This window comes from Bos mutus, chromosome 11 (genome assembly GCF_027580195.1).
Source record: "Bos mutus isolate GX-2022 chromosome 11, NWIPB_WYAK_1.1, whole genome shotgun sequence".
Classification (NCBI taxonomy): Eukaryota; Metazoa; Chordata; class Mammalia; order Artiodactyla; family Bovidae; genus Bos; species Bos mutus.
Window position 1 is genome coordinate 33,124,132 of NC_091627.1, and position 18,577 is coordinate 33,142,708.

General features: G+C 36.2%; 1 protein-coding gene across 3 annotated transcripts in view; it reads right to left on the reverse strand.

Annotated features, from left to right (window-relative positions):
- Positions 1-18,577, reverse strand: part of ASXL2 (ASXL transcriptional regulator 2) — a 109,442-nt gene that overhangs the window by 13,202 nt on the left and 77,663 nt on the right. For all 3 annotated transcript variants that reach the window (XM_070379239.1, XM_070379237.1, XM_070379238.1), the window contains 6 exons: positions 16,005-16,120; positions 12,511-12,640; positions 11,287-11,433; positions 9,118-9,281; positions 3,997-4,093; positions 154-259 (listed from right to left, as the gene is read on the reverse strand). In XM_070379239.1, coding sequence (XP_070235340.1) covers positions 154-259; positions 3,997-4,093; positions 9,118-9,281; positions 11,287-11,433; positions 12,511-12,640; positions 16,005-16,120 — 760 coding nt within the window. The remainder of the gene's footprint in view (positions 1-153; positions 260-3,996; positions 4,094-9,117; positions 9,282-11,286; positions 11,434-12,510; positions 12,641-16,004; positions 16,121-18,577) is intronic.

Sequence of the window (18,577 nt, forward strand, 5' to 3'; positions counted from 1 at the left end):
ACCTAAGGATTATAAGAAGAAAAAATATTCTTGGTAAAAAAAAATGAAGAAAATTGCAGACTAGATTTTCTGGGAAGGTAGTTAGATGAAGTAACACATGACATATATATAGGAATTAACAGATTTGGTTTATAAAACCTGTCTTGATATTACCTCTGACCATAGTAGCTTTCAAAGAATTGTTCTTTCCACGGCTCTACTTTCTTCTCCTTCTCAATCTCTTGTCGAATTCTCACCTGCATCTCCGGTGTAAACTCACCTACGATGTACCAGAAAAAAGAGATGTTCAATAGGAATGTGTTGTTTGCAGCTTTCCACTACTGGCAAATCATGATAGAATCATGAAGGAATAATATTATCATGTGAAAGTAACAGAAATCTCCCCAAATTCCTCACTGTAAGGGAGAACTCCGTAAGTGCCATAAGTTGAAACATACACACTTGCATCCCACCCCATGTAGTTTCCAGTACTCAGCTGAGTTTAAGTGGGCTTTTTCTCTGGATTTTCCTTGTATCATTCCCTTCCAGCTCCTAATATTCCCTATAGATTTTTTATAAACTTTTTTTCCCACTGGAAAAGAGAGTCATATGCTTTTGGTAAACAATGACACTGAACATTTTATTATTTGAGTTTTATTTAATGTAGGAGACCTGGGTTGGGAAGATCCCCTCGAGAAGGAAAAGGCTACCCACTCCAGTATTCTGGCCTGGAGAATTCCATGGACTGTGCAGTCCATAGGTCGCAGACAGTCGGACACAAATGAACGACTTTCGCTTTCACTTTCTCTGAGACAACTTGTATTTTAGGCCTTTTAGCTTTAATAGCATAATGAACACCTATGGCCCTGCTTAAAGACATTTTGAGGTTCCAGTGAAAAGGTAGAGAGCTATTTTTGGAGTTGTCAGTTTTCTAATTGTTCCAGAAACTGTATGAGTCTAGTGCCCTAGCAACAAGACACTCATTATGCCAAAGACTCAGCTGCTCTGAATATGCCATTTATTTTCATATACTACCAATTACATCTCAATCTTTCCCACTCCATCAGTACAGAACAATGAATGTGCTTGGTAGGCCATCTTAAAACCTGTTCCTGAGACAGACTGCTGCTAAGTCATTTCAGTCGTGCTGTTTCCTGTTAATTCTCTAATACCCAGGACATCAAAGAATAAGTGGAAAGAGTGTATTTGAAGTATAAGACCTCTTAGGTCTTAGAAGTATAAGAAGAGAGGGGAAGGAAAAGTGTTAGAGGGCATCTAATACTTACCACTGCTGCTGCTGCTAAGTCACTTCAGTCATGTCTGACTCTGTGACTCTATAGACGGCAGCCTACCAGGCTCCCCCGTCCCTGGGATTCTCCAGGCAAGAACACTGGAGTGGGCTGCCATTTCCTTCTCCAATGTATAAAAGTGAAAAGTGAAAGTGAAGTCGCTCAGTCGTGTCCGACTCCTAGTGATCCCATGGACTGCAGCCCACCAGGCTCCTCCGTCCATGGGATTTTCCAGGCAAGAGTACTGGAGTGGGGTGCCATTGCCTTCTCCGAACACTTATCACAGTCTTGGGCATATGAGTGGAAGAAGAGGGATTTAGCCATCAGAATCCACCTAGAACTTCTGCTTTTTGGTTGTGTCTACTGGGCTTAATAAAAAGAGGGATAAATAATACTGAACTCTGTTCACATGTGTACAGTGTTCCAAGTTTTTGCTACTCATAAAATATGATAGCATGTACAGGTATAGCAGTGACTGCTCATATTTTAAAAAAAAGTAACATAATAATAGAGGTAGCACTGTTTATAATATCTACTTTAAAAAGTTGGGGAGTAGGGAACATAAATCTAAATTATTCTTAAAAAAAAAAAAAAGTACTGGTAACAGATATGTTTTAAAGTGCTCAAGTGATTCTGACTCCTTCAGAAAAATGGGGTCTCTGTTCATAGAAATCTTCAAGAGAAAGGTCAAAAGTAATCAGTAAGTGATCCCTTCTACACAGTTGTAGTGATCACTTCTATAACAACTATAATGAAAAATATAAATATTAATTAGCTGGTCAATTAGCTCCATCAGTGATCTGACAAAAAATGAGCAATGAATAGCATTCCCAGTGCTCCCCTTATAACTGTATTTATTTTAAAGCTGCTCACACTTGTTTTCACAAAGCTAATTCCTTGGCACAACCTCCCATAATTTTCAAGTGTTATTTTGTATTCTATGTGTACTGACACAGTGACACATACAGTATTTGAAATAAAAATTATACAGTCACATACTACAAAACTACAGTCATCAAAACAGTATGGTACTGGCACAAAAATAGAAACACAGATCAATAGAACAGGATAGAAAACCCAGAAATAAGCCCATGCTGTGCTATGCTTAGCTGCTTGGTCATGTCTGACTCTTGCGACCCCAAAGACTGTAGCCTGTCAGGCTCCTGTGTCCATGGGATTCTCCAGGCAAGAATATTGGAGTGGGTTGCCATTTCCTTTTCCAAAGCTCATGATGCTACTGCTAAGTTGCTTCAGTTGTGTCCGACTCTGTGCGACCCCAGAGACGACAGCCCACCAGGCTCCCCCGTCCCTCGGATTTTCCAGGCAAGAACACTGGAGTGGGTTGCCATTTCCTTCTCCAAAAGCTCATGCACCTATGATCAATTAATCTATGACAAAGAAAGCAAGATTCCACAATGTTGGAAAGACAGCCTCTTAAACAAATGGTGCTGGGAGAACTCAACAGTTACATGTTATATGTGGAACCCAAAAAGAAATGATATAAATGAACTTAGAAACAGATTCACAAACTTTGAGAACCAGCTTGATTGCCAGGGGGAAGGGACAGTTAGGGACTTTGGGAAGGTCATGTACACTCTGCTATATTTAAAATGGATAACCAACAAGGACCTATTGTATAGCATACGGAACTCAATGTTATGTGGCAGACTGTATGAGAGGGGAGTTTGGGGGAGAATGGATATGTGTATATGTATGGCTAAGTCCTTTCACTGTTCAGCTGAAACTAACATAACATTGTTTGAGTCCTTTCACTGTTTAGCTGAAACTAACATAATATTGTTTGAGTCCTTTCACTGTTTAGCTGAAACTAACACAACATTGTTTGTTTATCAGCTATACCCCAAAACAAAATAAAAAGTTAAAAAAAAAATAGTCAGTGGCTTTAATAATGGCTGAAGATTAGAATCACTTGGGGAAAAAAATCAAACAAAAAACCCCCACTGAAACTCCACGCAAAACAAAAACTGAGAGTGAGGCCCAGATGTCAGTATAAAAAAAATACCACAAGTGAGTATAATGAGCAGTCAGGCTTAAGAACTGCTAATAGTGACTGATAATTATACGCTATGCAAACACAGTCAATTACTCTTTTTATGCTTTATAATTTACCCTCTGTAAAACCGTTAGATCAGAATTAGAAACATGGCAAACCAATGACCACAGTTAGCAATTCTTGGTCGTAATTTGTATTTATTAAAGCACTCTAGCTGCCACTGAACTGTACACCTCAAATGGGTGAATTTTATAGTACATAAAACATTTCTCAATAAAGTAGATTTTTTAAAAGTTCTTAGTAATTCTTTTTACTGTTAGTTTCGTTGATATGGGGCAGTGAGAAAGAAGTTATCTCATTGTTTACCAAACCATGATTCATAATGCCATGAAATAACTCACTCTATCAACTGCCAAGCATGAAGCTAGAAATAATGAAACAGAATCTTTAGAAATAGGGCCTAAAAATCTGTATATTTTCAGCTTCCCAGGAAAGTTTAAATCCTTGAACAAACATCTTGCTGAACTCCATCTGGAGCCAAACTTGGTTATGTGCTCTAGATAAAAGTCTAGCAATGTATTTCACTAGTTCTTCCCTATGAAATGTTCTGTCCTTTGCCTTCCCAAACTGGGCAAACACCTATTGAGGCTCAGAGCTGCCAATATGCCCTCCCCATGCATACACATTCTAGGAGACACATAAGTTAACAGTTACCTTCTGAAAGTCTTTCCTTCCAGCCTTGGGCTGCTGAAGTGAAGAACTCATTATTAAGGGCTGAGCCATTTAACTTCATCAGACCATCTGGACCAACCTGGGTCAAAGAATAAGCCACAGAAAGCTCAGGAAGACAACCAAATGTTAACATGTGGAATTTGATGTTCCTGTCTTTTTTAGAAAAGAATGTGTGTACATTAAATTTTACAGAAACAAGACTAAATCATACCATGCTGATTATGGATACTTTGAATATTTTATAATGTAATACTGTTTTGTTTTGTTTTGTTTTCTAAAAAATTTCTTTCTGGTTCATCTCTTTCTTCCTCTCAATTCTATTTCTTATTGATTAATTATACTTAAAGAATCTTCTGCAAATAAATACATATATAAGAGGATTTTTCTAAAAGGTTCATTGTTTGTTTTCTAAAACTGTGACAAATTACACACTACTCTGAAACTTATTTTTCTTACATAATACAATGTCAAAGTGTCTCAACTGGCATAGTTTTAGTTCCACTATAATAGCTGCAGATTATTTCATTGTATGAATGTCCCTCAATTCATGTACCAATTTCCTAATCATAAACATACACTTTGTTTCCAGTGTCTTCCCATAATCAACAAAGCTGCAATAAGCATTCCAGTAAAGATGAATATACTAGTTCTTTTTATCTATGGGACAGGTTTTGAAAGCAAAGAAATATCTGTGTGTGTATAAAACTAAAGACTGTTAGATTATTTTCTAAAAAGGCTAAAACAATTCACATTTCTACTAGAAATATACGAGCATACTCCTTATCTTGTCAACAAGAGATATTAACACACTATTTAACTTCTACCTATTAATGAGTTTGAAATGATAAAAATTTCCTTTATCCTGACTACTAGTTTTATCTGTCTTTCTGGTTGTTTACTGACTACTTAGATTTGCCATCTAGTGAAAGGCTAATTCCTATCATCTGCTCATTATTCAATAAGGCTCCTTATCTTTATTTTGTGAGAATCTTTTGCATGTTTACTTTTGCACAGTAAAACAGCCACATAATTTGAAGGTATTTCCTTCATTTGTCTACTGACCTGATTTGTGATGTCATGCCAAAAGGTTTTAAGATTCTTCTTTACACTTGCAATGTTATTAACCGCCATTCTCTCAAAGGTAACATCTAGATTCCTACCAGAACCCCTATGCAGATTCTTCATTAATAAAATGATTTTAAAATTTATATGGAAAACTGAGAGGGGAACTGCCTAATTACTAAACATACCACACAAAGTAACTACAATCAAAACACTTATTACTAGCATTAGAGTGAGCAAAGAAATAACTGAAGGAGAAGACTGCCTATAAATACATACTGCATGTAAATAGAAGAATATATAACAAAGATGGTAATTCAAACTGAGAGGAAAAGGATGGTTATATAAACATGTAGTGCTGGAATAGCTGGCCATCTAGTCAGTAGAAAATAAAGCTGAACCACAATTTCAGAGCAACATAAAAAATATTCTTGATGGATTAATAGTTTAAAGTCACAAAGTTTTGAAGAAAATTTAGGTAACTATTGGGACATCTTAGGGATTAAGGAACTCAATTCACTTTACTTTCTAAATCTATCTGGGCCAGGATGATATTCCTCTGGCTCTAGAGCAGAAACTTTTTCTGTTAAAGGACAGATAGGTCATATGGTCTCTGCTGCAACAGCTTAACTCTGTTGTAGCTATAGATAATATGCAGAAACTAACTGAAATGTCTGAATACCAATAAAACTTTATTTACAGAAACAGGCAGTGGGCTGAAATTGGCCTGCATGCTAAGAAGCTTGCTGACTGCTGTTTTGTATTCTATAGATTTGGCAGAGGAGTAACTGACTTTCCTATGAGAACAGGTCATTCAACATCTCCTTGAACATTGCAGTGTTGAGCAAGTTACTCCAAAACAAGTCAGTCCATTCTACAGTTTAAGAGCTCTATTTTTTTTTAAGGTTATTTTGACTCCAAATTTGTTTCCTGGAGAAACGAAGTTTACCTCTTCCATAGACAGACCTTCAAATATATCTGAAGAGAGGTGTTTTAATCCACACTCCTTCCTTATTCTTTCCTCTGGTCTACATAATGCTTTCCCTACTGTTCATTGTTGGGTACTCCATACACTGAAATATGGTGTCCAATGTTTCATGCTAATAATAACCAGAATTTTGGATAAACTCCAAATTTCATCGGACAATGAGGCAGAATCACTAAAACATTCACTAATAATTTCATTAATAAATTCCATACTCCCTGTTCTCAGATTACCGTGCCTTCCCACCACAGTAACTGAAAACGACAGTCAAGCAGCCTCCTATTAAGCATACACAACAGGACTGCACTCAACAGAAAGCCTGTAAGTTCTAAGGTGCCTTTTAATTTCAAAACTGAAGATAGCAAGATCCCCTCTAACAGAGGACAAGGACCATTAGTCATAAGACAGTTCATTTTAGTCATAAGACAGTTTAAAGAAACCCACAATAAAGTTCTACAGATAGACCTTCTCTATTAGGTCTTGTGTTATTAGCCCCAACCTACAAACTTGAGTCTTTAAAAATGATGAGAGCAATACCAGGCAATAAGAGAAGTTCTTTAAAAACTCTCCCAAAACTTCAGTCTCCTTACTTGTTCTAACCAAGAACTGGGGATCCCCAAATCTGCAATTTCTCCAAGAAATGTTAAGGCAGGGAGAGCAATAGCTGGGAAGGATCCATTTTACTTCCTTTCCCTACTGCTGGTAGTACACTGACTTATCTGACTCCCCAGAAATGGAATCTGACCTTTCACACGTGCTAATTCATAGCAATATAAAAACTGGTATCAATATAGTTTAGTAGAAAGATGATTTTCAGAATAAGAAAGAATTTAGTTTTGACTTTATAGTCAAATAGCTATAATGATCTGTATAGCTTACTTATAATCTCTTACTACAAACTAGAGGACATATCTAGTTCTCTTACTATAATACAGGTAAAACAAATCTCTACCATCCTGTTTTTAAATGATTAGAAAAAAGTGAAATGCCTTACAGATTGCTTAGAACATAGTACATACTTGGAAATAATCATTAATCTTTTAAAGAAACCACAGAATTGAAAAAAACTTTACAAAATCATATTGAACCTTTTGCAGAAGAGGAAACAGAAGATCAAAAAGGAGAATGACTTGCTAGTCACTCCTCCTTCCTCGATGAAAGCCTAGGTCTTGAACCTATGCCTTATTCCTGACCAACTTAAATTTCTCTGGTCCCTGCCAAGATTCTTCCAAACCTTTAGTGTTTCTACTAGGTACCATTTAGTTTTATTAAGGAGTACAAACTATTTTGGATTTTGTTGTTGTTCAGTCACTAAGTCGCGTCCAACTCTTTGTGAACCCATGGACTGCAGCACACCAGGCCTCCCTGTCCCTCACTATCTCCTGGAGTTTGCCCAAGTTCATGTCCACTGAATCACTGATTCTATCCAAACAACTCATCCTCTGCCACCCTCTTCTCCTTTTGCATTCAACCTCTCCCAGCATCAGGGTCTATTTCAATGAGTCAGTTCTTCACATTAGGTGGCCAAAGTATTGGAGCTTCGGCTTCAGCAACAATCCTTCCAATGAATATTCAGGGTTGATTTCCTTTAGGATATCTAGTTTGATCTCCCTGATGTCCAAGGGACTCTCAAAGAGTCTTCGCCAGCACCACAGTTCGAAAGCATCAATTCTTTGGTGGTCAGCCTTCTTTAGGGTTCAACTCTCACATCCGTACATGACTACTGGAAAAACCACAGCTTTGACTAGACGGACCTTTGTCAGCAAAGTGATGTCTTTGCTGTTTAACATGCTGTCTTAAGTTTGTCATAGCTTTCCTTTCAAGAAGCAAACGTCTTCTAATTTCATGGCTGCAGTCACCATCCACGGTAATTCTAGAGCCCAAGAAGAGAAATCTGCCATTGCTTCCATTTTTTCGCCTTCTATTTGCCATGAAGTGATGAGACCAGATGCCATGATCTTAAGTTTGTTTAATGCTGAGTTTTAGGCGAGCTTTTTCAATCTCCTCTTTCACCCTCATCAAGAGGTTCTTTAGTTCCTCTTCGCTTTCTGCTATTAGTGGTATTATCTGCATATGAGGTTCTTGGTATTTCTCTTAGCAATCCTGATTCCAGCTTGTAACTCATCCAGCCCAGTAATTCTCATGATTTACTCTGCATATAAATTAAACAAACAGGAAGACAATATACAGCCTTGTTGTACTCTATTCCCAATTTGGAACCAGTCTGTTGTTCCATGTAAGGTTCTAACTGTGCTTCTTGACCCATATACAGGTTTCTCAGGAGACAGATAAGATAGTCTGGTATTTCCATCTCTTTAAGAATTTTCCAGTCTTTTGTGATCCACACAGTCAAAGGTGTTCACGTAGACAATGAAACAGAAGTATATGTTTTTCTGGAATTCCCTTGCTTTCTCTATGATCCAAAGAATGCTGGCAACTTACTTTGTACATCTGGAAATTCTTGATCCAAGTCTAAAGCCTAGCTTGAAGGATTTTGAGCATAGCCTTGCTAGCATGGGAAGTGAGCACAAATGGCTGGTAGTTTGAACATTCTTTAGCACTGCCCTTCTTTGGAATTGTGATGGAAAACTGACATTTTCCAGTCCTGTGGCCACAGCTGGGTTTTCCAAATTTGCTGACATTATAAGTGTATTATTAAAGCAAAAAGTGTTTTAGAAAAGTTTAACAAAAAATGAAAATAACATTCTTAATCTCATCAAAAGATTCATTGAAACACCCCATGTAATGTCTTAAGACAATTCTTCCTTCTGAATTATACTCTGTGGATGTCTACATCCTAATATGATAGCTAGACAAATTTTATTCCAAATCCTGACATTTCTGATAAGAGGGTTCTTTTTCTTTATAAGCCTTACAGGGCCACCCAATTAAGAACACTTACAAGAAATATTGTTTTTCTTATTAATACCTTTGATATCACTTCTTTACACGTACACACAAAAACCATTTTAAAAATCTTAAGGAGTTCTAAAGGTGATGGCTGAAAGAAGCCCCAGAAGGGTTAGAAAACTGCTGATATGCTTGAAAGAACACACCTGTCGATCCACCTCTGGAAGTAGTAAAAGCAGTCGCTGTTGGCAATCTCCAGGAAGGACTGAAAAGGTGTGTTTGTTGATTAGCGCTCGTAGGTTTGTATTAACCAGAATGGAATCTGGCGTCTCAACATCAATCTCAGCACATTTAGTTCTCTTCATTTGCCCTGTAAAAACATGGAGAAGAATCACCTGGGCCTTCTTCACATTCCTGTTTCTTTCTAAACTATACCTTGCTCTGCAGTGCAAAAATGTCATGGCTGTCATTACTTTAAAATATCACACTATGAAGAAGATAACACTTAAGGTTCTTAGAAATAAACAAAGGAAATTTTGTTCATTCATAAGGGATAAAAAAAAAATATGTTATCTCCCCTGCAAAACTGGAATAAACTGTAAAAGTGAATCTTGTCATACTAAAAAATGCATTTTATGTTTGAGATTTGATCATTTCCCTAATGGAATTGAGAAGTTTATAACACATACATAGAATGACTGAAAAGTAGAAAATTCAAATATCTCTATAAATTACACCGAGGCTCTTTTTCTCTTCCCATAATTATTTTCATCAATTTTCTCTGCATTAGCTAAAAATGTTACAATTGAACAGCTTAGCAGTTACAGAAAGTCTGTTCACAACAGGAAGGTTTCAGTCTTTCTAGACACTGATAGAGTTGAGAACACAGTTTAAAACATAAATGGAATCTGTGGCTTTCAATTCTACAGAATTTTCTCACATTATTTTTCCTGTATTCTTGCATTATTGCCCCCCTTTCAATTTCTGGCCTTTCTGACATTTCCACTATTTAAGACATTGGACAGGCTAGACTCACATTCCCACTTTACCTTCTCTTTTTGAATCTCTCCTTTGACCTATGTACTAGGAAATTTTTCCACCTCTAACTTTAAGTACTTCTACTAGAATTTTTTATCTCTGCTCCCATAGTATCTAATATCCTGGAACTCTTTATTTTCTGATTTTTAAAAACAGTATTATTCTGTTCTTTCATGGATGTGATATCATCTTTTATGTCTTTCTGTGAATACCATAGCTTTTAAAGTTACTTAACATTTTCTCCTTCCTGATTTATCTCTACTTTTGTGAGTCTATATTTCAGATCCTCTCATGATGGAGGTTTTCTTCAAAGGTAATCACAAGCAAAAACAGGTCCTAGAAGACTGACTGAAAATTCTGGTGCCCGGGTATGTCTTGCAGACTGACGAGCTGCACAGAAGTAGCTTCCAGATGATCTCTTTTAGCTGGCAATCAATACATTTGCCAGCGCAGTTGTTTTTTTTTTTTAGGCTATTCAATTTCTTTCAGTACCAATCCCTCAATCTCCTGCTGAAGCTTAGGTGGGGAGGAAGAACAAAGTAACGGAGATAGAAACATGCCCCACTACTAACATTCTGGACACCAAGCAAGCAGGAGGATCTATTCTATATTTGTGTTTTATTTCATTTCCCTGATTTCAGTATACTGCCTCCTTATCTGTCCTCAGTTATGTATGGTGTCTCTAAACTTAAAGTCTGTAAGATTTAATTTCACCTCAAAATAAACCTCTTGTCTCCTGCTAGGCTAAGGCATCAAACTGCTTCTTATTAACTTTTAAAGAAGGTTCTTCTTTTCAACCCAATGCTTCATCTTCTCTAAGACATGGTATTTCCAATTCTTAAACCCTTCTGGAGTTCTACAGGCTCAGCTGGCTTGCTTCCTACTGGCACCTGCTCCTCAGCTCTGTGAAAAACTCTATCCAGTTTTTATCTTTCAAAATTTGGTGATATTGCCTGTCCATCTGTTATCTTCTTGTTTTCTTTACTCTTAAGGGTTTAATATGGTTTTTCCATATTCTTGCTTTAGTGGGACTTGGAGCAGGAAAGGTGGTTCAGTTTGCCATGTTCAATTATAAGCCCTTCTATGTATACAAAGATAAAATATAAATAATGCTGGATAAAGAAACCCCTTGTCAGAAAGAAAAATTAACCACAAAAACGCTGATAACAGATCTTATTCTGAAATGAAGTTTGATACGCAGGAAAGGAAGAACATGAAAATAGTCAAGTGCTCAAAGGTGAACAGGAAGCAGCAATTAAGCCTGGCAGGTAACAAATTTCAAACACAGAGTTGACAATTTAATGTCTGAGAACTGAGTCCTTAGTAAAGTAACTTACTTGTGTGGAGCCTGTCAGACCTCTGAAATGACTTCTTCCCCAGGCCCAGCAAATGATTTTCCACTTTAACCGAAGAAGAAGAAAAGCTAGAGTTTGAGTTCTGAGGGCTGCTTGACTGTCCATCAGATTGCTTTCCTTCCCATATCGCTAGGGGAAAAAATATATAACCCTGAAGTTATAGATAGAAACTAATCAATCAAAAGAACAATTAAATTATACAATGCTAACCAAAAGGTTATCAAGGAAATCAAACCAGTCAATCCTAAAGGAAATCAATCCTAAATATTTATTAGATGCACTTATGCTTAAGCTAAAGCTCCAATACTTTGGCCACCTGATGCGAAGAAATGAGTCATTAGAAGAGACCCTGATGCTGGGAAAGATTGAAGGCAGGAGGAGAAGGGGATAAAAGACGATGAGATGGCTGGATGGCATCACTGACTTGAGCAAGCTCCAGGAGATGGTGAAGGAGATGGCATGCTGCAATCAGTCCATGGAGTTGCAAACAGTCGGATGTGACTGAGCAACTGAACAACAACAAACCAAAAGGAGTTATGTTTGAGGCAATGTGACCCTGCAGATGTGCTCTGAGTCTGAGAATTAGGAGTCAAAAGTGAATAAAATCCCTTTCTTCCTCCCAGCACATTTGCTTCTAGTGGTAAATCTCCTTTCTAACAAAAATGCAAAGTTCTACAAGACATGGTTTAAATCTGGCAAACCCATAAATAAGCTGGCATTGAACTGTGTAATAAAAAAGCCTATAGCTCAACCAGTTTAAATTGAAAAGAAAATAAGCAACAGTAACAAAAAATCCAAAGGCCCGTGGATATGTCCAATGGAAACTCAAAGGTATTATGTACTCTTAGGAAGGATTTATATTTTTAAAGGAGAGAACTTGTAGAGTTCAGCTTGAGCAACTTGGAAACATCAGCTTTATAAGGTTACTAATCGGAGGCTTCCAAATATTATTGTTAGACATTTGGGGAATGAGTCACTGATCTTATTCTAACGTGCAAATCCCAATGATGTACTTTAAAATAACTGTATGATTACACTGCATAAATTTCTCCATTTACCCTAAAAGGATTTATACTGAGCATCTGGCAGTATAAGGATTATGTAAACAAATACAATAATTGAAAAATAAATAACAGACTATATGGGTTTTATATAAAAAAATACTGGAAAAGAAACTTTCGCTGAAAAGACACTTGGTCTGCCTACCAGGTTTGGCAGGTACAGGGTCACTGGATGCTTTGACAGTCTTCAGAGAGAGGTGCTGGTTGGAGGAGATGGACATGCTTGGCCTGCATTGCTGCTGCTGCTGTTTCTTCTGTTGTTGCTGTTTTAGTGCCTAGAAAGAGAAAACTGACTGTGAGAAACAAATCAGTTTTTAGTAATAACAAATCATAAATGTCTTCTTTTAAGTGGTAAGGACCATGCTGACTATACAATTTCTGTGAAATCTATCCAAGTAAACAAAAATCTCAATTAAACTAATTAAATACAGGCCTAAATGAGCCTTAAAATTTGGATTTTTTTCCTTCACCAATATTCTCCTGTACATAAATCTGAGAAACTGTCATTAACATTTTTTTAGAACTTAAAAATCACCAATAAGCCAGGGATTTCTCAAACTTGTAGTAACAGAGAATTAGATACGATCATTCTGAAACAGAATTCTAAGCCCTGAACCAAGAACAGTTCTCATTTGTATCAACTTTATCTAGAAATATAAATATTTGCCTTATGTATGCTTCAGAGGTGCTACAGTTGAACAAAAAGTAGTAAATAACTACTTGAATTTGCTCTTGTGTAAAAGCAGTAAGATTTGGCCCAATGATCAAATGAATCTCAGCGATTTATACCAATGTGGTAAACTGAAGGGAGGGAAGATTAGAAAACACTGGTTCTATTAATAAGAAGTGTGGTTCCTTCTGGTTCCTTCAGAATATTTTAATTTCTATAATGTTCTTATAGAATATACTAAACTAGAACGAACAGAAAAATAAAGAGCTCCCGAGGTTTTAATCATGAAGATACATAAAGGCAACTGTTTAATTCAAGAGCTTAAAAAAAAAAAAAAAAAAACTAAAACTACATTTCAGGAAAAGGCTGAACATCTATGACCTCACTAAAATGTCAGCTGAAGCTTTAACTTTCAAGACCATCATGTAGAAAAGTGTGGAATAACCAACTGCCTACTTGTTTCAGATTCTTTCTTCACAATACGGTTTTCTCCTACTTCACATTCACATGTAGTTCTGGCTATGCCATATAGGCACAGTGGCAACACTGATTTCCTTGATCTAAGCTGTCAGTGAAGAAAAGAATACTCAGAGTCTCTCATATCTGGCTTACCTTTCACTTATAACATTTATAATAGGTGAGGCAGAAATATAATGTCAGTTTTGTCTGATCATTGATGACAGCTTATCTCTCATTCTTTGCAATCAGAATACAAAATGTTTGTAGGCTTCCTGTGTGGCAGCCACTAGTATTTCTTTCTTTCTATTCGCAGTATGTAGGTCATTCTAGGTTAATGCAAAATTTAATAGAGCTACTTGATCTTATCTGTTTCTGCTATGATCACATAAATTCAGATATAAGATAAAAACGAAACAACTTACAGCTTCTCTGTTTTAAGAACTGCATTCAGTTTCCCCCTCCCTCAGTAGGATACAAACCCTGTGCCTAATTTTAAAATTTAAAAAACAAACAATAAAAAGAAATTTCACTGTGGTAAAGGATAACTTATACTGAAATGTTTTCTCACCTAATAATATGAAAAACATAGACAGGAGGCAAAAATTTTACTTTACATATCAACAATCTAATTTACCTAATTTCCCATATTGATATTCTTTAAAGAAAATACAGTATCTGACTCCTGAGATTACAAGAAAATAATACAGAGTAGTTTTTATGTCATGAATAAGGTAACAAGTTATAGTCATCAACTTATTGTTCCTTACTGAGTTTCTTCTACACTTACATTATATGTGTTGGTGCATATATACATATTCATGTTTCCATGAATTATTGTTCTGGGTATGTATGTCAGATATGTGTATGTTTTTAATGAGTGCTGTAACACATCTTGATTTTAACTATTAAACATTATAGTGTGGTGATGTTTATATGTGCAGAATAATTTCATTACAAAGTAAACTTTTAATCCTATATAACTGTCTAATGTATGGATATGCCACTCTTAATGAAGCAACTCATGTATGTATCTCTACTTATACATTTTTCCTATTATAAACTTTAATCCAAACATTTTTCTGTGTGTGAATGTATGAATACATGCATTTTTCTAAGATAAGTTTCCAAATATTTAACTGCTTAGTCATAGGGTATGTGCACTTAAAATTTTAATAAATATTGTAAAATTTTTCTCCAAAACAGCTATGATAATTTATATTCTACCAGCAAACTACAAGGAGTCATTCTCCCATGTACTTGACAGTGCTTTATGTTATAATTAAGCTCTATTATATATACCAACCTAAGGGTAGAAGTGGAGAAGGCAATGGCACCCCACTCCAGGACTCTTGCCTGGAAAATCCCATGGACGGAGGAGCCTGGTGGGCTGCAGTCCATGGGGTCGCTAAGAGTCAGACACGACTGAGCGACTTCACTCTCACTTTTCACTTTCCTGCATTGGAGAAGGAAATGGCAACCCACTCCAGTACTCTTGCCTGGAGAATCCCAGGGACGGGGGAGCCTCGTGGGCTGACGTCTATGGGGTCACACAGAGTCGGACACGACTGAAGTGACTTAGCAACAGCAACAAAAGGATAGAAGTGGTCTGTGTTCTTAATCATTAGTCAAATTTATACGTATTGATAAGCTGCATTTCAAAAAAATGAAAAGCTAGTTCCTTGAAAAGCCCAGTAAAATAGTCAGCAAGTAACACTGAGAAAAGATACATTATAAACAAAGTACACTGAGGAACAAAAGACACACACACATACAAAAATACTATGTACAACTTTATACCAATATTTGACAAAAAAAAAAAATCAAGTGAACTAGACCATTTTTTAAGAAAAATAAATTTCCAAAAAGAATCAGAAATCAAGAGTAGTACTAAATGAAATTGAAACACCCTAGCAGTAAAAGGTAAGATCTGCAAGACTAATTTCTATTATTTTTTCCAAAAATCTAGAAAAATATAGAGAGCTACAGAACTTAATAGATGCTAAGAACAATCCTGATTCCAAAGCTGTACAAGAAAATAACAAAATCTAAGCTAAACTCATAAAAAAGAAAATTCCACTCATATATTAAAAATGATGTAACAAACATAATAGGGCTTATTCCAGAGAGTTAACTATAGATTAACATTAGAAAATCTAGCCCTGGAATTCTGCATACTGGCTGACTTAAAAAGTTACCTGATGACTTAATAAATGCTGAAAAAATTCAACCTGAAAAAATTCAATACCTACTTGTAACACACACATACACACACACACACCCCTCATAGCAAACTGGAAACCAATGAGGAACTTTTGAAGTGTGATATAAAGAGTATCTACGACAAAGCTATAACGCAGAGATGCATAAATTATTAAAAACAAACTGGGAAACTGTATAAAATTTTTCCTTAAAAGGACTTAATGTCCTTTCAAGAAACTGTCATTGACTGCCAGAAGCATGCATTTTTAATATATGAGAGTATACTTCTGTACACAGAATAGCATGATTACCTGCTTTAGTGCCTTCTTGCTGTGCTTCTGTGATGAAGAAATGACTTTACCTGCTGGAATGGTAGGAGATGGGCAGCCCGAATGAGGAGAAGATGGCTGTGACAGCCTAGATGATACTAGGGGGAGAAAAATGACAATTCCAAGTTTTGTTATCAGAGGCGATATCAAGCACCATTCCTTTCCCAATCATATAGTGCTACCTGTATTAAGAACTGTGATCAAACACTTTTGAGAAGGATCTTCTTTTTGGAGTTCTACTGCAAACAGCCTCCCCTTTCAGTTTATTTCCTCAGAAAGCTCTAGTGAAGGATGACAGGATGGGGAAGGGATGAATGTTAGTATTCATCACTTCTCATTCTTTAATTTTTTCAATAGAATTGACTGAAGAAGCAGGAAGCAGAATATAAACCATGAGTCATCAACTAAGGTAAAGTTTAGAAAAGATTCTAGAACCCACTGGAACCTACTGTTACCTCTAGTAACAACATGGTATTGTGGAAGAGCCCTGGGTTGATAGAACGGGTTCCAGTTTCCCTTATCTTTAAAATGAAGGCAATAAGGTCATTCCACCTCAAACACTACTGTTCTCTAATTCTTATATTCCTTCAACTCTGATATCCATGTGAAAGGGTGCTTTAGGACTTCTGATGAAATCAGTGTAGGGATACATGGGATGGAACCACTCTCTACTTCATCACTAGCTGTTTTATCAGACTCGGCCAAACCTCAGTATTGCGTGAAGAGTTTTCCCCAGAAAGGGTCTATACTTCTTATAATAAACACAATTAAGATCTTCATGTTCTCTAAAGTTCGACAGTGTATAATTTATGATACAAGATAATAAAGAAATTGCTGACCCAGACTCAAAAATAAAAATGAAGACAACAGTAGACAATATTAAGAAGACTCATCATACTTAACTTCAGCTTTGTATCCCAGCCCTAACTGGGGGTTTATATATGGGAAAGAAAGTGTGGTGTTAAAAAAAAAAATGTTAACTGTAACATATAAAACAAAAAATGGAGTTGGATAATTCTTGAGATGGTTAAGCAACAAAAAGAAACTAAATTCTTAGTGCTGTTATTTTAAAAAATTGGTCAGCATCTGAGTGCACTAACAGTTTCACTGAGATACAATTCCTATACCATACAATTCACCTGAAGTGTAAAATTTAATGGCTTTTAAAATATTTGCAAAGTTGTGCAACCATCATCAGAATCACTGTACTGGTTAGCTGTCATTCTTCTTTCCCCCTAACTGACTTCCCTCTTTAGTGATGGGCTTTTTTTTTTAAATTAGTGTTTTAAAGATTCATCTATGTTTCAGCATGTATCAATACTTTATTCTTTTTATCACCAAATAACATTCTATTGTATGCATATACCACATTTTGTTATTCATGAGCCGACAGACATTTGGGCTGTTTTCACTTTTTGGCCGTTATGAACACTCATTAGCAGGATTTTGTGTTGGACATATGTTTTCAACCCTCCTGGGTTCATATCTAAAAGTGAAATTGCTGGGTTTTTCAGTAACTCTATGTTTAAACTTTTTAAGGAAGTCCTAAACTGACTTCTGAAATGGCTGCACCATTTTTACAGTTCCGTCAGAAATGTGTGAGTATTCCAATTTTTCCACACTCTTGTCAACACTTGCTATTGTCTGTCTTCTTGATTTGACCAATGTTTTTAATGGACATTATGAAAATAAAGCTAAAAAACTATTAAGATTTAACTATATTTACTTTCTTTTTAATAGTTTGTGGAAATCTGAGAATATACATGTCCTCAACTGCCCCAATATCTAAAAATTAACAAAAATCAAACCAACCAAAATGACCCCATTAAAGAATGCAATAATTCTAACTGTGGCCTGGAAAACACACAATAAAGCTATCTGTGATTACCAGGGCAAACCTTTGGAATGTTTCCCTTTAAGGCAAAAGCCCTTTCTAGCAAATGAATCCATAAACATATCTTGAAGCCAACTAAAATAAATCAAGAAAATTCCAGGACCTACCAATGAGGAAAATCTCCCAGAGTTGACTTAATGCCAAATACCGGTCTCACAACTTTAATGAAACTTTCAAATATTAAAGGTTCAGAACTACAAAGAGCAAGCACGATTTAAACACGTTGATAAACTCATCTCTTTTAATCATTCTAGTGCCTACATTATCTCTAAGACACATTAACTTTATTAGAGTAACCAAGAATTAAACATCATCTATGCGCCTAATGCTGTGCTAGGTTCATTTGAACAGAATTTCACTGAACTCTTATAACCATCCTCTAACGCGAAACTCCGACTCATTGGAAAAGATTGTAATGCTGGGAAAGACTGAGGGCAAGAAAAGAGGATGAGATGGTTGGATGGCATCACCAACTAAATGGACATGAATCTAAGCAAACTGGGAGACAGTGAACTCTGGCATGCTGCATTTCATGGGGCTGCAAACAGTTGGACACGACTTGGCGACTTGAACAATAAGGTAGGTACAACCTTTCTTTCTATTCCCACCCAATCTCCTCCAATTCTACCCTCTGAGATAACTAAATAATATATTTGGATTG